This window comes from Vespula vulgaris, chromosome 5 (assembly GCF_905475345.1).
Source record: "Vespula vulgaris chromosome 5, iyVesVulg1.1, whole genome shotgun sequence".
Lineage (NCBI taxonomy): Eukaryota > Metazoa > Arthropoda > Insecta > Hymenoptera > Vespidae > Vespula > Vespula vulgaris.
Window position 1 is genome coordinate 8,540,553 of NC_066590.1, and position 21,969 is coordinate 8,562,521.

At 30.0% G+C, this 21,969-nt stretch overlaps 1 protein-coding gene and 1 long non-coding RNA gene across 6 annotated transcripts in view; one reads left to right on the plus strand and one right to left on the minus strand.

Moving 5' to 3' along the window:
• Positions 1-1,880: 1,880 nt before the first annotated feature.
• On the minus strand, positions 1,881-21,820 carry LOC127063991 (aquaporin-like). Of its 3 annotated transcripts, XM_050994429.1 has the most exons (6): positions 21,673-21,820; positions 20,141-21,485; positions 9,262-9,449; positions 8,518-8,661; positions 6,361-6,828; positions 1,881-3,197 (listed from the first exon to the last, which is right to left on the minus strand). In XM_050994429.1, the coding sequence occupies exons 2-6, from the start codon at positions 20,163-20,165 to the stop codon at positions 3,189-3,191; spliced, it is 834 nt and encodes a 277-aa protein (XP_050850386.1). In that variant the 5' UTR covers positions 20,166-21,485; positions 21,673-21,820; the 3' UTR covers positions 1,881-3,188. The 3 variants fall into 3 exon arrangements, with proteins under 3 accessions (XP_050850386.1, XP_050850385.1, XP_050850384.1); XM_050994428.1 differs by having other exon boundaries at positions 20,141-21,803; XM_050994427.1 differs by lacking the exons at positions 20,141-21,485; positions 21,673-21,820 and adding an exon at positions 10,526-10,643.
• LOC127064005 (uncharacterized) overlaps positions 3,096-21,969 on the plus strand; it is a 49,787-nt gene continuing 30,913 nt past the window's right edge. For 2 of the 3 annotated variants that reach the window (XR_007781559.1, XR_007781558.1), the window contains exons 1-2: positions 3,096-3,242; positions 11,540-11,965. This is a non-coding gene — a long non-coding RNA (uncharacterized LOC127064005). Of the gene's footprint in view, positions 3,243-11,539; positions 11,966-13,255; positions 14,438-21,969 lie in introns of those variants that run through there. The other variant, XR_007781560.1, reaches the window with a different exon arrangement.

The window sequence follows — 21,969 nt, forward strand, 5'->3', positions numbered from 1 at the left end:
TATTTATTTATTAACGAGATTACAGTGACAATAATTTTAAGCAAAATTTAAAACGATGATAAAATAATTCGATATTTCGCGATAAATTTTTGATAATATTTTATTATTCAAAATAAATATTAACTCTCGAAAATCTTCATCGTCGGTTGATATATCAAATAAAAAAGGATCGCTCATTTACAAATTGAATTTTTCACGACGTTTAAGATTACGTATACATTTCGATTCAGTTCCGTGAATCAAATAACCGATCATTTGAACCGAAGTTTAACCGACAGTTGATGATCGACCAACGTCAGTACAACTGAATTTAATTCTTGATCAGTGATCGTTGATGAACTGTTGTTAAACTGTTATTGATACTACCAATGTACGTTAATTTTCTTTTTTTCTTTTTCTTCTTTTTTATTCACCAAGAATTTGATTGCACGTGCGTTGCTCTTCTTCGTAAGTAATTTTGTATGTTTAAATAAAAAAAAAAAAAAAAAAAAAAAAGATTCGTGATCGTCGGATATATATATATATATATATATATATATATATATATATAATTCGTGATTGAGCGACATACACGTAAATCAAAGGTTATATTTCATTCGTTAAAAGAAGTTTAGCAATACGAAAGGGCATTGAATCGCTGAAACGATTATATAATACGGTATACTTGCATTCATAGTATGTCGTGACGAGAAACTTCCTTCGTGACTAATCGAATAGACTAATCCTCCAAGCCCCAAGACTCACGAACCATGCTTTAATTATTGCTCAATCTCATCCGATCCAACCCCAATCTATCGGTCGTAACCTTGAAAGTAACTTCGGACCCACCTTATAATTTGTTCTTCGCATTCAAGGTTAAATTCGTACGTATAATTTATTATACATTTCGTATATAGATGTACATAAATAATATATATGTATATATAGATACGTATCAACCTTTCGTTTCCTTTTATTGAACGGTATTAGTAAAAGATCGATTCCTTTTAAATCTTTATAACTTATATTTATAACATTCTACGTAATTTGAAAACGTGGCGATAAGATTCTTAGAATTCGATAAATGAAAAGAAAAAAAGAAAAAATCAAATGTAGAGAGAAAAAAGAAAAAAAAGAGAGAGAGAGGGAAAGGAAATATGCGTTAGAAATCTTTAGTTTGTTATCAAAGGTAAGATAGAATCGATAAAATTGTTACCGAGGTCATTTGTTTTTCATGACAGGGGTAATTCAAGTGCTTTTTCAAATTTTTAGAATTCTCTAACATATATATCAGAAACGATAACGTAGCATCGGTGCGAATAAAAGTTATTGTTAGAAGTAATCACTTGAGGGTGATTTCGATGAAGAGAGAGAAAGAGAGAAAGAGAGAGAGAGAATTTGAGAAAGAGAAAAGCTCGAAAAATACACGATTTTATGTTCCAGGTTAAAAGCTGAACTTTCTCTCTCTCTCTCTCTCTTTTTTCTCTGTCGATCGAATTGGCTACACGATGAGCGACAAAACGAGCAAATTAACGATCCACCATCGAATTTGAACGTTGCTACGTAACGTTCGTAAAATCGTTTCATACACCACATGCAAATAAATTCGCAAGAAATTTCGTGACAAAAATGAAACGTGTTCCTTCTACTCCACGAGTTCCACCGATTTTATTTTTCATCTTTTTAAAATCTAACGATAACCTTATTCCCGAGGACACGAATCGCGTGAAATATTTTATTATTCGGCAAGCAAAAAGCAATTTTTTTCGTCGTATGAATAATTTAAAGTATTAAAATAACTATATACGTGAATATTCCATTTGCTCTTTTTAACGAATATTGCACTGAAAATGGTAGAAAATTTGAATTTTAAGTAAAGTGTAATAATTGAAGTAAAATAATTTCTCACTTGGCAATATTATATGTATGTATTTTTTCAAAATTTCTTGTCCGAATTACAGGACAATTTTTTATGTTTTGTAACAATAGTAAAAAGTTTAAGTAAAACGATTGTGCCTGAGACTGATGCAACCATGATTACACGATTGTTGGAAATTCACATTGTTACAGGGGCAAAATTAGATCATCTCGCGTGATGATAAGTAAAAAATTATTAAGTTTACCTGAATTTCAATGCATTAAGAAAATTTGTACAAGATGTATAACTTAATTAGGCTTAAATATTAATTAAAAATTAAGTTCTTTGTTCGTCGAGGCGAACAAAAAAAGAAAAGAAAAATGAAAAAAAAAAAGAGGAAATATAACAAACGCTTCTTAAATACAATTTTTTATCGTGCACGTCGGTCTAAAAACTTCTTTAATAAAAGATGATCAAGAAGGAAAGAAGAAGAAAAAAAAAGTAGAACAAAGTAGAACGAGTATATGATTTATCAGTTCGTAAGTTAAGCAGATAGTATTTAAATAATACTAATGAAAAGCATATAAAACGAAAATATGGTGCGAACGTATCTCATTGTTTGGCGTACCAATATTTTCATTATTTAGCAAGCATTACTTTATATAGAAACCCACTTTGATAAAAAAAATTATGAGTCTAATAAAAAGAGAAATATTGACCGAAATATCGTGCACTTAAATATATAGTACGTATTCCTTCTATCATTTGAATGAATCGATCGTCGAAAAATCGATCGTGATCGATGATAGCAAAATTACGTATAATTTACCATAAAATTACATATAAAATTTTCTACGTATTTCTAATATATCTTATTCTTAATTCGCGCGAATGAACTTATTCATTATTGTTATTGTTATTGTTAAAGAAAAAAGAAAAAAAAAAGAAGACAGAAAAGATTAATGATTTCTAAAAATCTAAACGATAAGATGGAGATATTGAAATGAATTGAAAAAAAATTCATAAACTGATCGTTATGAAAAATGATGTTTCATCAGTCCACGCAAGTCAAAATGACCTACGAGTATTAGGGATCGTATGATTATCGCAATGGAATAACATTTCAACAATTATTGATTCCAGTATTTAACATCTCTTCTTTTGTTTCTACTTTGTTAGCAGGTCAGTGACTATTGAACAGATCGTCCCATCTTTTGTTGCTAACTTCCGTAACTTTCCTCTCTTGTCTTTTGAACGTCACATATTCGAGAATCTCGGAAAGAACGTTGTTCAAAATGGCGGCAATGGTGGTTTGGCCAGTTTCCATGAGAGTTTATTCTAACGAATAAACTCAAGGTTGCTGTAACAAAGCAGAGATATAAAAGTTTATAATCGTCGAATTGTCGTAAGTATACTTTTTAACAGATTAAAACGTAAATACGATTAAACTAGCTTTCGATCGTTTTGTCACCTAAATTTATGTTATTCAAATGTTATAAAAGCTAAGCATTATCAAAATTAGATATTAAACTTTACACTTTAACTTAACATAAAACGGAAGGTAAATAAAAATTGGTAAAATTGTAAATATTGTTTTTATGCACGAATTTCTTCTGATCTCGATATAGAGAAAAGTGTTATCGACGAACTATTATCTCCAGAATTATTTCATATTAAAAATTTCGCTCGAATTTGTACATTTCATATTGAAATTTGCATCGTACGAGCGTGTGTGTGTGTGTGTGTGTATGTGTGTATGTGTGTACATTTAAATGGCTAGATAGATCGACTTGAAATGTATAACAAAAATGAGATTACTTGCAACGAGGATTAACAAGTAATTTCGATTCGATCTGGTTTCGAGCTTTAAAATGTCGATAGATATTTTCAAAGTTATAATATTCATCGAACAAAAAAATCGCATTTAAAAAACAAAAAGAATTTCAACGTCGTAGGAATATTTAAAATAATATCAGGCATATACCATAAATCTTCACGGGCATGAATTCCTTTTTTCTTTTTCTTTTTTCTTTTTCTTTTTTAATTTCGTACAGAAATAATCAAAGATGATGAATAGATAAAAATTTAAATTTGTGGGCTTAACGAAGGATCTCCATCTATCTTAAAAATTGCTAATTCTCTTACTAGAATTTATACATAATGTATGTATCTTTATGCATATAGATTTATACGCATTAGTGCGAGAGCATATGGGTGTACACGAGCACACACATAAGCACGTACTAATTTTACAAGCTAAATAGTTGAGCATATTTACTTAAAATTTATATCGAAAATTAAGTCGAGACCTTAAGAAAATTTCAAGAGTAATTACGATTCAATTTAATTTCCGATTGCAAAATGATAGTTATTTAAAATATTAGTATATTAAAAATTAATCTATTAATATTTAACGTTGTACCGATATTAAACTACGTCAGTTATATTTATTCTACGTCTCGCACAGTAATATCGATTTAATATGTCCCGTTTGAAATACATATAATTCAAATATAACCAAGCAAATATTATAGAATGTTATAACGTTTAACTCTTTACAACTACATTTTTAATTACAAAACACAATTATCTAATGTATAGCATAACTTATACTACTAGAATTATATCGTTATACTATATTAAGTATAATTTTAACTTAATTAAACTTAGCAAACATCAACTTTCAGGATATAAATTAACCGCGATGTACACTTTCAATCGGGAAATAAAATAAGATTTACAAAGTACAAATATATTAGCGTGCGTACTTTCAACTCAATATGAAAAGTTTAAATTAATATAAAAAAAATAAGTCCATTCGTTCATTCATTGTTCTGCAGCAACGATAAATGATTCGACAAATCGCAAAAATTAATATTAATCGTTTAAACGCATTTCGAGTTGCACGTTTTTCGATAAGTAATTATCTTTTCAAAGAACTTCAAAAATTGACGATCCAAAGAAAGAAAGAAAGAAATAACAATATTCGAATGACGTTTAACAAATGTTACATCAGATTTAAGATCGAACACATCAAAAGAAACGACAATGATTGCTATTGCTTTTATATTCCTTTAACAGGGAAATGCATCGACGATCATCAAAAGTAAGTTTAGCAAACGTTAAATCCAGTTCTCACGTAACGTCCCATAAAACCAGTTTCAGTGAACTTAGTCCGAGGTAACCCTGAGCGTCACGATTTATCATCGTCCTTTACAATCGGCCTTTATACAAGATAATCTGTTCTATGCAAGAAACCATGATGCATGTGAGACCGTGAATACGGTTTACACGATAAAAGCCACGTTTCTCGCGTATTTTAAAGATTCGTTTAAGGTCTCGTAGAGATATAAGATGTTTAAATACGTTAGTAGGTAAGTCTCGTTAATAAGAAATATCGACAGGACGAGGTAAAATATCTTTTTGACTTTCTTGGCGACGAGCCAATCGCCGCATGAGTCCTTTTTCTTTTTTCTTTTTTCTTTTTTCTCTTTTTATTCTATCTATTTTTCTTTCTTTCTTTCTCTCTCTAATGTCTTTTACTTTTTCTTTTTTTTTACATTTTTTTCTCTCATCTTTCTTTTCATACTTTTTTCTTATTTCTTCTTTTTTTTTATAGTTAGATCGATTTTTACTTTTCGTTTTTCTACTTTGCTTTCTTTTTTATTTTTTCTTTTTTAAACAAATAAGATATCGCGTCGACGTACAGATTTGCTCGAAGAAAAGCTTTTGGTATCTAATAGACGCGATAAACGTGAATTCCATCGTCATACGTGTGTAAAATTTTTCTTGGTCTGTATTAAAGCGATATCGTTGCTTCCTTATACGTGGCACGTATCGTAAATACACGCTCATGAATAACCGTAAGTTCGATAAGCATCTAATCTATATATCGTATCGATCGTTCGTTTCTCATTAATGTAATTATCGAAAGATTTCACGGTTAGAAAGACTTGAAAATTATTTCATGGTTATAAAAGATCTTAAAAATAAGTCTTTCATCGTACCAATTATGGCTTTCTCGTAATTAATATTTTACTTGTACTCGTATTTTAAATCGCTCCATTTGTCCTTGACAATCTTCTTTATCTTCGATCCAATCGTATTTGACATAACCGAATCGAATTATAGTGTATTATTATCATAGTTCCACTGAATTGTTAACTGGTAAAGTTCAACTAACTGTCTTATAACATTCTACTAGCAATAAGTAGATCAGTTTATCTGGATCAAGATAACGTTGTAAACGAATCTAATTAAACAGTTAGCCGAAGCGAATAGTGAGTTAAAGTCGTTCGATTATCTTGTTTGAGAACGATCACTTCTATCGACCGTCGAACGTTTTTATCAAACGTTTTATCTATACTTTTAGACTTGTCTAACGTTATCAAAGACATTCTGAACGATTTCTACCAAACTTTCATTTTTACGTAATTATATTATATATAACATATCTATTTCATTAGATAATATTAGATAATAATAATTAGAATATTAGTTAATTAAACGTTAATTTTACTAACCTCTTTTAGTTCTGTTTTCTGAGAAATGTCGACGCTATTAAGAGCTACTCTTTCCGGTACATTTTCTTCTTCCACTGAACGTTGAACACCGAAAATTGTGCGATAAGAGATCGAAGATAACAAGGCACCTCCGATTGGACCAAACCAGTATATCCAATGATGACTCCATTGATTGTTCCAAACAGCTGGTCCCAACGTTCTCACTGGGTTCATACTGCAACCCGTATAAGGGCCAAATGCTGTGGCTAAGGTTGCAATCGTAAAACCAAACTTTAACGGCACAGAATCCGTATTTTTCTCATTTCTTAAATCCCAAACGGCACATGTGACCAACATCAAAATAGATGTAGATAAACTTTCGATTAGGAGTCCTTGAATCGCCGATACGTTAGGATGGAGATCGGTGATGCATAATTTGTCGGCATCATCTATTCCTCCCAATGTTAAATTCTCTGTAGGTGTAACTACCTGCAAATTTTTATAACACACGCGATTGGATTATCAATATATATTAAAAATTTTTTTTTTATTTATTTTCATTTAATTCGATTAATACTTTTTTACATTACGTTTATGTATTTTTTATCTAATATTTATTATATTTATTATCTTAAAGTGTCTTTAAGACTTTGATACGAAGTATCGGTAAAAATAAGATCTATATATATATATATATATATATATATATATATATATATATATATCCTATTAATCGTACTAATGTCGCTTATAAAAGAATCGAAAGATTATAATCACGAGAAATCATTTTTAACCTTCCTTTTATTCGCTCGAAGATGAAGAGAAGGAGAGAAGGAATATTTATAAAAGATTTTCTTTCCGACTTTGTACGCTCTGCGATAATTATTCATTAGCAATATTAACGTTAGAATCATCGAATCAAGGTCTCTAATGTTACATATTTATCATTCGTACAACGTTTGTCTATAGAACGTTTTATCTATGAGAGACATTATCATTGATTGAACATCTTGATTGCTAATGCGTTTATTTTGTTCGTACTTTCTTTTTTTTTTTTTTTTATTCAGAAATACTTGTTAGTCGTGCATTCTGAATCATTAGACAATGAATGTCTTCAACTATTATGCTTACTACAATGGGGAAATTCCATCCTGGAGATTCTTTATCTGGACAACACACTGAAAACTTTATCTATCTATCCTCTCTCTTCATCCTCCCTCCATCACGCACATCGTTCCTCAACCTCTCCTCCCCCTTCCGTCTTAACCGCTTGCCTAATTATAAACAGTTGCTCAATCACTTGCCACGAAGAATATAACCAGAGGAAATATTTATTTCTTTTTTTTTTTTCTTTTTATGTTTCCTCGCTTCACGTCAGAATTAACTAGTCTCATCCTTTAAAATTTCTTGTCTTCCTGATAAATCTTCCTCGTTTTCTTTTTCATATTTTTTATTATTCGAAGATTTATCCTTCTCGATCGTATTTATCTTTTGATTTATTTGCTTGTTTGTTTGTTTGTTTGTTTGTTTATATAAATAACGAGAAAAGGAAAAAAAAATGTAAGAAGAAAGAGGAATATTTATTTTTTCTTTTCCTCATTCGTAGACAAAATCGTAATCATCGTAATTTAAACGTCGGAACGAATCCGACGATTTGTTCTTTAATCTGAAAATTTCGTAATTACGATTAAACGTGACTCGGATATTTCTAATGTACAAAAAAACGTGATTCGGACTGTTTGTTATTCTGACAAAAAAAAAAAAGAAACTATCATCGCGATACTACTTATCCTTCTCATAGTTCGAACAAATTTTATCGAAGCTTCTTTTTTTCGATCTTATTTTTTCTTCTTTCTTCTTTTTTTTTTATCATAAAAGATTAGAGAAAGATCTTTCGATAATATCGAAATTTTTCGTTACAACGTTGATTACAAAATTCAAGAATTAGAATATAAGATAGTTTTTAAAAAAATATATATTAAGAGAGAGAAAGAGATAGAAATAAAAAAAAAGATAGAACGTTTCTGGTATACAATTTCACGTTCATCTAACTTGATCATTTTTTTTTTTTTAATTAAGAAATTAACATCGTTTTTTCGCAAAGAGTTTTTTAAAGAACGTATTTTTACCTTTGTGTTTTATTTTCATTTTTATCTTAGTAACATTTTCAATACTAACCCTTAACATGCCATAACCCGAGATGGCTCCTAACGTTTGAGCCAACAAATAAACCAAGGCCTCTGGAATACTTTTCTTGCCGAGTACCACTGAACCTACTGTAATGGCGGGATTAACGTGAGCGTCACTAATGTGTCCGAAGCACTGTGAAAAGAAAGACGAGAGAGAATTAACTTCTGTATGTACGGTAAGGTAAAAGAACGTGACAGAATTGTGTGCGAGAGAAAAGCTAGCAAATTTCTTTTATTTTTCTTTTAGTTAAAACCACAACAGTACACTTTGTTTAACGAATGACTATATAATAAAGAAACCGGGCTAACGAGGCCCGACAATTAAAATTTGTTAAATATTCAACTTGACTTGAGGAGAAAAAATTTCGGCACTAGGAACGCTCGTTATGAATGTCTTTTTACTACGATTTATAAACCATATGTAAATTTTCAATGAGTATTTGTAAAACGTAAATTGCATTTGATAAAGTAAAATATTATTACGTGTACAAACTGCTCGAGTTTTAGGAGAAGTAAACAAAATTCTACGATGCGTCCAACGAAATTCGTTATTGTCATCAAATTTATAAATAATTTGGATATTTTCAAGGAAATAATCGTAACAAAACGATACTCGTGTTTATTAATTATGATCATAATCAATTCGTTATTTATCGATTAATAATGGCGATTTAAAAAATGATTTATGATTTTTACATTTACCAATAGAAACATACAAACTGTGTGTACGAACCTGTATGACGATCATAACGCTTAGGCCAAAATTTAAAGTGATTTGTAAATGAGATGGGACGACACCAAGACCGCTAACACATCCCATGCATCCAAGGAACACCAATAACGATGTACCCATCATCTCGGCTAATCCAGTGATGATGGTTTTTTTTATAGCACCTTCTTCGTGAACCATCTTTCTAAATTCTATTAAAACCATAGATGTATTAGTAAAAATTTTAATTTAATACAGACTCTTCTATATGATAAAAGCAGATAAAAAAGAAAAAAAAAGAAATACTTTTTATCGAGCGTGCTAATCGTAAGTTTATAATACTTACGCAAGTGCTATGAAAAATATACTGCTTGTTGATACAAGTGTCTTTTATATACGATATTAAAAGATTAAATAAGAAATTTTCGTACGAGAATATTTGTGCTTATATTATTTTCTAGTTTTATGTAGAAACGAGATTTAAACTCTTTAACGATTATTTAAACATTGATTTTTCAGGATAAATTGAAAATCGTACATCTATGATAGTAATGGCTCATTTTTTTGAACATTGGCGTGCCACTTTTGAGAAACTTATATATATTTCTTACGCGTAATTATATTTTTGCGTTAACAAAATGAAAATACGAAAAAAAACGCCTCTATTAAAATCACCACAGTTTAATAACATTTCCTGTGTATTTTATTATAACAATATTTTATAAACGAACGAATTATGAAACACATAACTTCAAAATGAACATACGACGTATCTACATTTTTATTCGTAGATTAACATTGAATTTTCTTTAGCAATAAATCCGTAGGAACATGACGAACAAGCAAGGAACAATATATTCATAATATATTCAAAATTAATTCCATACGTACGATTTAGTATTGAAACCGAAACAAATGTGGGTTCGTTACGAAGGATTAACATAATCCGTAGGACGTTATTTCGCGTTGGAAAATTCACAAATGAAAGACAATGTTATTACCTTTGAGATTCGACGTAAACTCGTCACGAAAAAGTTTTAATGTCGGGGAGTTGAGTGAGATAAATAAAAAAATATTCAATAAATAAATAAATAAATAAATAAGTAAATAAATAAATAAAGCAAAAAAAGATATATTCGAAATACGATAGATAAATAAATAAATAAATAAATAAATAATAATAAAAAAGAAAAAAAGGACGTATAAGTATATTCGAAATATGATTTTATTTTTATTAGCATATAAAGCGATAAGATCAAAATCGAAAAGATAAGGATCTTGGTCTTACCCGAACGCCAGGACATCTTCAATGATTTATCAGAGATTCTCAGCTTGTTGTACGCGCACCGACTACTATCGATGGAATAACTTTGTTGAAGTAGACTACCTCGGAACATACACGCAACTATGTATATGTCTATCTCTATCTATATTCCTACCTTTATCTCTTTCAAACACGTATGGTATATATATATATATATATATATATATATATATATATATATTTATACAAACGCGTATGTAATACTAACGTGGAGTAACGCAATGTGTAGAATTGCGAGTATCTGACATTTGAGAAAAGCTATTACAAATTTCCGTATTATATTTGAATTAAAATTTCTCGTTTGGACAGATATTTAGAAGACCTTCCAGAGAGATCGCAAACAATTGTTCATTTAATATAAAATATTAATGATCTATCAAAATAATTGTTCCTGTTTTTTTTAATCTTAGTGATACATACACACACACACACACACGTATGTATGTATGTATGTATATATATATAAAGGTAAATATTTCTTCAACGATGACATTATCAGTCTTTATCATTATTCTATTACGAATCGTGAATACACGAATAATATACGGAAATAAATTCGTAGAGAGTCACGTGCCTCCACATTAATCGTTATTGATAACTAATAAATTATAACAATTGGCAGATAAATTATAACGTAATTTATATAATCCCGAATACGACGAAAAGATTTAGAAATATCTATATCAGAATTTTTCAACACGGTATTTAACTCTTTTCAAAAGAAATGACATTATCAGTTTGCGATATCAAATTATCACTTTTGAAATATTTATATTTGAATTTTTTAAAACTTTCATATTTCTTCTCGAAAGAAATATGATTAATATATGTAAATGTGTTCTTTTATAAATTGAATATATAACTTCATTTTTCTAGATATTTAGATATTCGATTTGAAACAAACAAATTGGGTAATTAATGTAATGGAGACAAAAATGTCAAAAAATGTTACAAAAAATTTTATTTTTTCTTTTACAGAGTTCATTGAAATATCAAAAGCATGAAAGAAGTATTCCCAAGGACGATACTGGTAAGCTAACGCTGATTTGAGTTTTCCGGTATGTCAACATCAAAGTCGCAAACGCACTTGCGTATTACGCGAGATGAAAAGAGACAGAGAGAAAGAGAGAGAGAGAGAGAGAGAAATAGAGGGTGAACGACATTAGGGACGTCGAACCATCCAACTCCAGCAACAAGGATAATTATGGCAGATAATTACCTCTACTTGTAGTCGAAGGATAGCATCGAGAAAGGAGCTACTCGACTGTATTCTCCGAGAGAGAACTTTTACACTTTTCTTTGACGCAAGAAAGGGGAAAGTAAAGTGGAAAAAAAAGGAGAGAGAGAGAAAGAGAGAAGAGAGGAAAAAGGAGAGACGAAAAGGTCCAAGAAAGAAAATTAAAGGTAAGGAAACTTTAAAGAACCCATATTTATTTCCCATATTTATTTCTACCCTTTTCATTGTCAAAACCGTTTAAAGACAATAAATTTACTGGTAGAATTCGATCATCGATTTTTTTCTTCTTCTCTTTTTCCTTTCTTTCTTTTTTGATTAGTTCAATGAGAAAATTTAATTTTTATACATTAAAAACAAAAAAAGAAGAAGAAGAAGACATAATCGAACTCTTGTCGAAATCACTTGTGACGAATTCTTTAAATTTCTTTTTATGTCTCTTTAAACTTTAATGGTCAGAAAGCTTTATCAAAGTCATAGTCAAGTAATATATTTATAAATAGATATAATTAATGATCGGTATTCAATATTAAGAATTATACTTTGTCGAACGACCTCCAAACAATCGTGTTATCGGTTGCGTTGGCTGAATAATGTCCTTGTTCACTGATATATCTCGACTTGCATATTCATTTGGTATTGTGGCAATGCAACCTATCCATTGCAGCTGATGTTCTACTACTGCTACTATCACGAAAACATTTCTATATTTCTAATTTTCAAGTTCGATCGAGAATCGTTTTCAATACGATTAAACGTTACGTTCAATTACTTTTCCAAGCCAAGTTGATATTTAATTATTTTTAAAACTGCCTATTTCTTAACACATCCAATTTGATTTATATCAAATCGATATCTGAATGTATTTTTCTGAAATTATTTAAATACAATTACGTATTACTATATTTCTCGACTATTATGTCCGAGAGCTTATTATAGTTGACGTATGACTATCAAACTACACGATATGCACGCGACGCGATTATTCCGTGTTCCCAGGAGGCGTTAACTACCAAATCTATATTATCCTTTTCTGGATTACGACATAATTAGACACAAAGAAAATTGGATTATAAAGAGTCGAAACAATTATAACCGATCTGCCTTTTATTATATCTTGTCGTTGTTTAACAAAAAGTTACTTGATCAGCGAGATCTCGTTCGAGTGTTCAAATTATCACATTCTTAATCGTGAAATTTACGTGACTAAATGAAATTCTTTTTTTTTTTTCTTTAATTAACCTTCCGTGACCGATTGTTGGATTTTGATACTATACACATTATTTATTTGTACATAAGACAACAACGATAAAGAATCTTTTCTACGTTGAGTTAAGCTATCGAATAAATTCGAATAGATAAACTGTAAAGAGTTTTGACAATAATAAAATTTTGATACTTTAAAAATATTTATTTTCGAGTAAATCGCCTAAAAAACGAATATAATGCGTTTTATATAGGTATAAACAAAACTCGAAAGCCGATGGAAAAAAGAAACAAACAAACAAGGAAAGAAAAGAAAAAGGAAAAACGAAAAAGGCAAAAATTTATTCAGAATTAAAAGCTACATCTAATACGTGCTATTCAATGAACAATTTTATTATCGTCAATATCCTAACACGATTATCAAATAACGCGGATTGTTACTTAATCGTCAATAAAATTTCCATAAAAATGCTTGTCTTCGATGTTAATCGTTTTCAATTATACGTGTTCGATCAGTTTACGAGCGATTTAAAATTTATGCATGTACGGGGTGTCTCGTATCTTTGCGGATAGATTTTGAACATGAAAATAATAAGAAAAGTTTTTATGAACATAATTTTCCTCGTTCGACTTTGTTTACGAGTTATAGAGACTTTTCTTTTTTAATATATTGTGTCTGTTTACTACCCTCGCAATAAAGTGTATCTCCTTCTTGCATCTAGAATACAAGTCTTTGAAAAACATTTTTATCGTTTTATCATTTACTGTCTTACCATTCTCCATTTTGCCCGACATTATTCGAATTTTCTAAACGTTTCATGTTCAATTCTCTTGCGAAATATTTTGACATTGTCAACGAACCTTCTGTATACGATGTGTTTCAAATAACACCTTTCAAATATTCCATTGATTCAATCTCAGATATTGAGTTATGTTTGTAAATAGTTAAGATGAAATTTAGTTCAACTAATTTCACTTTCAATAGAATTCTTTCTGAATAAAACTTGCTACAATTCGATAACAGGATCAGATATTATGGCCCAAGCAAGGTCAAATATTATGCGGACATTCTTTTTTTTAACGTTTTTACATGCAATAATCTATCGTCGAAACAATAATTTTCCTAAAAGCTAATGGACATTTTGTATATCGTTATGATTCGAAAACATGGTCAGATAGGATCAAGCAAGGTCAAATATTTTGCAAACATTTTTCTTTTATCTTTTTTATGTGCAAAATAATCTATCGTCGAAGCAAAAATTTCATCGAGACCTAACGGACACCCTCTACATTTGTATCTATTGTACATAGATCAATTAAAATTCACAAAAAACGTTGGTTTTTTTTTCTTTTTCTTCTTTTTTTATTACTCGTTTCTCTCTTTCTTTCCAACAACACATTTTTTTTCCCTTCTTTTTTTCTTTTTTTTTATTACATTTCACGCTTGTTCGCTCATGTATGTTCAAAAACGATCTTCTTGTTTTATTACGTAATACACTCTAGACAAGTATCTATTCTATCTTTCGATACATCGATTCTTTATATTCTTACGTGATGCGGGAATACCCTGTCTAGCGTTTAACCTTACAACATAGTTGAATAATTAAGCGAAATAAGCGTATCCTCTCGTCTCGTCAAATTCAAATACTGCCACTGCAAGGATCTTCTCTTCTCTTTTCTCTTCTTCGACAAAAATTATTATTCTTGTTAACAATCTTTCTCGTTAACGAAACGATTCGCATCCTATTTTATTTTTTTTATTATTTCTTTTTTCTTTTTTTTTTTTTTTTCTTTTTCCTTTCCCCACTGTACGTACTTCAGTCATTCTCGTTATTTCCACGAGAAACATACGACCTTCCTCGACAAATAATACGATAGTTAACTATGTCGATGTCGTATACGCGTAATCCTAAATACGCATGATAAAATCTAATGATATTTGAAGATTAACAGAAATAGTTTTACTATTATTTGATATAATAAATTTAGATAACGACCGATATCGATCGATCGAGTCTCAATATAAAAATATCATTTGAGAGTAAAGGAATTTGATATTTTTGTATCGTAAAAAGAAAAAAAAGAAAAAAATAATAATAAAGAAAGAAAAGATATTATTGATCTTTTATATTATAAGTTTATGTAACAACGAAGTTTCTCCATCGGGGCTAATAATCAAAGAATACAATTTAATGACAAGACTTAATTACAAACTTAATAACAAACTCGTTTGTTTGTTAAATAAGAATCGAAATATTGATTCGAAAGATTGATAATTATATGTGGAAACTTTGTTATTCGTTCGAAGTGTTACTTAAAAACTCTTCGATGATATTATATAACGTAGAACGTAGAAACGAAACGATCGATCGTTGTGTACTACCCCACATTCGAAATTACTATAATTTGCGTTCGTGAGATAAATCCTCATCAGAGTATTGGAATACCTCGTATACTTCATCTCGGCGGACTTGTTTTAAAATTCAAATCGAAGAGCTGTATGTTTATTTTCTTGTCTCTTTTCTCTCTCTTTTTTTCTCTTTCTCTCTCTCTCTCTATAAAGTCGTTTTAGGATGCAAATTGTTCGCTGTAAATCATGCACTCTGGAATATTGTTTAAAGCAATTTTTACGATTTCCTTTTTTTTTTCTTTCTTTCTTTTTTAATTCTATTTGCTTTTCTTTTTATACACGTATTTGCATACAATACGAAGAAACGTTCAGCGAGACGGATAAAAAAGGAAACAAAAAAGGGAAACAAAAAGAAAAGAAAATAACAGGAGACATTTTGAGACGATCTAAAGAAGTTTGATGTGTCAGAATGTAATTTAGAATACGAGATAAAATGTAACTCAAAAAGAAATAAAAAAAAGAAGAAGGATAACATTCTCTCGTTAGTTATCTGGTATAGTACAATTGTTTCTCTAAAGACTTCGATCGTCTTTGGTGTGTTATCTAACGAAGCCCCTTTAATCTTCGATCCGCATAGAATCGGTTAATTTCGCGGGAACGCCATCAGAGAGATTATGCGGCAATTAGTCGCATGTAATCTGCCCGTTAGACGGATAAACGGCCTCGTTCTCTTGTTACCTGTGTCCAAGTTGCTACGTATACGTGTCTAACTTGTGCTGATTTGCGTTAGGTTAGAAATCGCATATAGAATTAACCAACTGAGAGATGACGTTTGATCTTACACCTATCAAAAATGATCTTATGCTCTTAATTACTATAAATATCATCTCCTCTTTATCTCTTATCACCATTTTTTTCATTTATTTATCGCATCATTTTCTCTCGTCATTTTCGTTAATATTTATTGTGTGTATGTGTGTGCGTGTGTTGATATTGTTACATAAACGATACTCTGTATTTTTCTCATCTTGTTTCAACGAGTCAAGTCACGATTACAGCACCTTTTAACTTATTAAGGTCGATCGAATGACTTTCAACTCGTGGTTACGCTATCGTATCAACGTTGAATTTGAATACAAAACGAAATACTTACGTATGTAAATATTTGCGTACTACTCTAGGATCGATCAGAGCGGCAAGTCTCAATCCGTTTAACGAAAGACGCGTATTTATCAATTTTTTTCTCTTTCTTTCTATTTTTTTTTTTCTTTTTACTTATTTTTATCGCTAAGCAAACGTCGTTTTGAGATTCGAAAAAAATAAATTTATCTTAGAAAATTAAGAAATAACTGTGATAGAATAAATCGTTGATAAGTTAAACACCTTATCCGTATATTATCGTGTGAATGATAAAGATATTACGCCTGGCAGATGTACCTTTTTGAATTCTAATCAATGATTGATTAGCGTTAATCAAAATTTGGTGTTTTGCTCGTTTGAATTGAACCAACGACAAAAATCATTTTATTCATATATATTTAGCTATTCGTTTCTTTTTAAAAAGCAAAGATATTTCTGCTCTTATGATTTTTAACTTCAAACTTGTAACAAAACTGTCGTAACATTTCCGTACTTTATTTTTATTCGATAAATATGTATGAGATCGAAAGTTCAAGAATTATTTTCCGAATATTGATAATTTTCTATCTTTATTAGATTCACGGAAATTTCCGATTAGATATTACAAATGTTCTATTTCATTATATGAAACAAATGCACATATCTATATTAATTTGTTGTCTATGAAACGGGATATCGATAATTTTTATAAAAAAATATTTTTTATACGATCAACACTATATAATACTCGTTGAAATCGAATGGTTCAAGGCTCTAGAGTTCGAAGTGATAGCATATGTAATTACGAATTTTCATACGTCATTCTATCTGCATTATTAAATAAGGAAACATATAGATCGGTTGAATTTTTTAATAAGTAATATTAACGTTGAGCATACTTAAAAAATCAAGAGATATCATTGATGATTATATGAAAATAAATATATTTGAAAATAATTCGTAGTAAATATATTTGTAATAATGGTTGAACGATCATTTAAAAAATAGGGAAAATAAAAAAAATAAATAAATAAATAAATAAATAAGTATAATAGTAACCTTATAAGAATTGTCAGTTTCCAAATGATTCTTCTTCTTTTTTCATTTGGATCGAAGCCAACTCCGATCGTTTATTATGAAATAAGTATGCATGTAACTATGTATGAATAATCGAAGGATAAAAACGTTCGACCATGAGATTTGCATTAGTTCGTGATCTTCCGAGAAGATCGAGACATTCTTTACTTTATCCTTCAACATATATGGCGCCCTTTGCTCGTAATTCCGTAACTATAACTCCGTAATTAAATTCCAAGAATTCAAATTTACGCATTTGTTTCATATGTATGTTAATTCCGATTATCAAGTAAAATCATTGGAATTTTTTTGATAAATAAAAATATAAAAGGAAATAAAAGAGAAAGAAATTAATGTTGACCTCGTGTCGGTTGATAAACATTTTTTTAAATCCATATCTACCAATTCTTTTTCTTTTTCTTTTTCTTTTTTTTCTTTTTTAATATATATATATATATTAAAAAAGAATATATATAATATATAATATATAATAAACTAGACTAAAACTATAAAAAAGAAAAAAAAACAAATATTCGTATAAAATTTTGTTTATGATATGAATAATTTTTGCATGGATGGGATAATCCGAAAGATTTCAAGGTCCTTCTAGTAATTTTTTTTTTTAAACGAAGCTACTTAATTTTATCTTTGCGAAATGATAACCGAGGTTAAAACTAATTCAACGAGCTATAATACTATGAACTTTACGTAATTTTATATAAATGAAAAATTCATTTCCATTCATTGAATTAGAAGATAAATTCGATATATTTTCTTAGGTATCCTAATCGGTTTTTAACATCTAACCAATTATTTAAAAGCATGAAATTAATGAAACGGTCATGTGATTTGATTTATAACGTACATAAGGAAAAAAAAAAAAAAGAAAAATATACAAATACAAAAATAGATTATAACGTTCGTCTAATTGTAAAGAGGAAAGCGAAAGGAAATTGCTATAATTAACATCTGCTTTAATTTTTAATATTATTTATATATCGTTGTCATAATTATCGTATTGCGATGTTTCGAGAATATATACACGTATAATCTTTTTTTTTTTCTTCATTGAGTTTTTCACGTAAAATAAACAATGTGTTAAATGTCAAAACGTGCTTATTTAGACGAGATTATAAGCTTTTTCTTTTTTTTTTTTTCTTTTTTTATCGGGATGATTATTAATCAGAATGTCAAGCAACAAATTCCCCTTTTTCTGTACAAAAATGAATGATAATATTTCGATAAAATTTGAATGATAGCGTTTCGAGTATAGACCTGCATAATTAAATATTGAATTACGTCTAATAACGTTGCCGAGTAGTAACGTTCACATGAAAGTTTACTCGAATAATAAAACTGACAAAAGTTTATCTTCTCGCTGAATGTGTATTAATTATGAACAAGTGGATTCAATTGAACGTACTCATAATACATCAGTGAATCTTTTAACTGTTTACAAGTTATAAATCATTAATACATCGTAATCACGATTACTTGAAAGTAAAAAATTGAAAAATGTGAATTGAATTGTTGACGATGAATAAAAAATGATTACACCTATGTAAATAGCTATAACATACATATCTATATAAAACATGATTCATATACAGGCTATATCAAAATGATTTATGTACAGGGTGTATCCGAAATGATTGTACTATTAAATATAATCGTCTCTTATAAAAGATCGTTTTCGCTGCTAATTTCTTCAAACGAACAAAAAGAAATTAAAGAATAAAGAAAAAATAAAAAAAAAAAAGAAGAAAAGAAAAGAAACTGATACATAGATTTAAATTTGATACGAAACGTCAAAGATGTATGATTCGATATTCTCGAATTTTTTTTCATTAAATGATCATACGAGTAAACGACTTTAAATTAATTTCTAAGATCAAGATCAAGTTTGCAGACATGATCTTCGTCGGTCACAAGTCGGAGAATCGGTTGATTACACTCTATATGTCAACTTTGAACTAACGTGACTAACCACGTACTGTTTACATGAAAGAAAAACGAGTGACAACACATGGACTTCAGCATTCTGATTTGTGATTTATAAGAGTAACATATCACGGATATATTCTTGCTACTTTCACTATTTTCTTCCTTGATATTTTGTTCCCCTTTAAACGTCCTGTTGCGATCATCATTTTAAGAATAACAATCAGAAAGAATCAAAGCTTATAAAATTGTTTTCCATGCGTTGCAATAACGGACGTCGTATAAATATTCTCACGATAATAAGTCGGCGTAAACATAGACGATTGAGTAACGTTTGAACATTTCCATACGTTTAGTTTTTTTTTTTTTTTTTTTTTTCTATATCTCTTAGTGATGAAAACAGGTTATCACACGTAATACGGTAGAAAGAGAAAGAAGATCGGTGAAACCCATTGAACCGTCCTTGGAAACGTGCGTTCCTTTCGAATCGTTAACGCAAAAACATACATACGTGATACGTATTTCTAAAGTAACAACAAAACCGTAAAAGTGACTAATGACTTATTTCTAAAGAACAATAAATATATATATATATATATATACATATCGTGAAGAATTAAAGCAGAATTTGATGACGAAAGTAATCACTTACCACTTCGTATGTTATTCGACGTCATGGTGAAAAATCCTCGTTGAAGAAGAAAAAAAAAAAACAAGAAAAGAAAAAAATCACAAGGAAGATGTAGAAATTGTTGAGACACGTGAAACGAGAAAGAACAAGGATGCACTTGGAGAAAATAGAGAGACAGACGGATAGAGAGTAACTTTGCGACTGTAAGGAAAGACGAAGAACAATTGTATTAAAGAGAGTACAGAGAAAGAGGCAGAGAGGGAGAAAGAGAGAGAGAGTGAGGGAATTGAAAACAAAGGGAAAAGAAGAAGGCAGAAGAGCAAACAAAGAGGATAACCGAACGGTTCGTCGGTCGGCCTGTTTATGAACGAGTACGATCGTAGAGAATTTTATCGCGTCCGACCACGTGGTCTCTCTCTTTCTCTCTCTTTACTCGCGAGTAGAGAGAGAGAGAGAGAGATAGTTCCGATGCGATGACAGCGACGATGTAGAGAATTAATTCGAATTTCCACCATCCTGTGCGTATAGTATAAAAATGATAATCACGGAATGAGTCAGCTTCCTAATTTCATTTTTTCTTTCATCGATTCTTTTAGTTACTTCTCTCTCTCTCTCTCTCTCTCTCTCTCTCTCTTTTTCTTTTTCTTTTTCTTTTTCTTTTTCTTTCTCTCTCTGTTTCTGACGCACGCGCACATACACGTTTTTCTTTTGAAATGTGTGTATCATTGCTTTGTTTCTTTGGATAGTTAAATAATGATTATTATTTTGAATAAAATTCTTCTGAGAAATCAATTGCCCATCATTTTCATTGTTCAAATGCAATTTCACATCGTATTAATCTATACGAAAAAGGAAGTATTCGCACGGTTCTTATAATGTAATCATTCGATCGAAATAATTACAACGAATAATTAAAGAAGTTATGTAAAACGTGAAAAGAGGGAAAAAGAAAACAGAAAAAAAAAGACCGATAATTCCTATTATCGTTGTTACTTATCATACGTTGAAAAGAAAGAAGAAGAAGAAGAAGAAAAGGAAACGAAAGAAAAAAGAGAGAAAGAAAGAAAAAGGAAGAAAATATTCCTTTCTCAAATTTATTTCGAAGAACAACATACATCATACGAACAAACAAACATACATATATACATACATACATACAACTGTATATCTTTCGTGTAAATGAATAAGTACTTAACGTTCGATTATTTGCTGAAGTTTCGTTCCCTTTCTTTCGTTTCTTATTTCCATCTTTTTTAATCCTCGTCGAAACTGTACAACGAGATTTACATTCGCCCTACTTTCACATCTCATGATTCCACTCGTGACCCGATTATTACTCGGTTCGAAGCATCAAGATGGTCGTTATCTGAAAAGGGTTAGAACAGAACAAAGAGAGAAAAGGATAGAGAGAAAAATAAATAGATAGATAGATAGATAGATAGATAGATAGATAGAGAAAGATAGAGAGAGAGAGAGAGAGAGAGAAAGGGATAAGAGAGAAAAGAAACGAAGGGAAAATCTAGGAGTATTCGTGAATGTCGCGTGCGCGTTACCGAATACAATTAAAACTTTCACTGGGAGAGTGTTGGGTAGACGAGAACGAAGCTAATTTCCTGAACTCGCAGGACTAATTCCGTTATTGCGAATTTTCCTCGCGAAACGACGCGTCGAGCGTTATTTTCTATGGAAACTGCCGTTGACTATCTATCTATCTATCTATATCTGTCTCTTTCTATTCTCCCTCTCATAGTAAGTACTACGTCGTCCAGCATTCACCCCTCTCTACCTATCTTCTTCCTACCCCTTCTTCGCTTCTTCTCCCCTTCTATCTACCTACTTCTCTCTCTCTC

Excerpts from the sequence above, each read along its gene's own strand:
- LOC127063991 (XM_050994427.1), bottom strand. The coding sequence starts at position 10,634 with ATGTTCCGAGGTAGTCTACTTCAACAAAGTTATTCCATCGATAGTAGT. Across the intron at positions 9,450-10,525 it reads GAAGATGTCCTGGCGTTCGG|AATTTAGAAAGATGGTTCAC; the intron begins GTAAGACCAAGA and ends TGGTTTTAATAG. Across the intron at positions 8,662-9,261 it reads GCGTTATGATCGTCATACAG|TGCTTCGGACACATTAGTGA; the intron begins GTTCGTACACAC and ends TTCTTTTCACAG.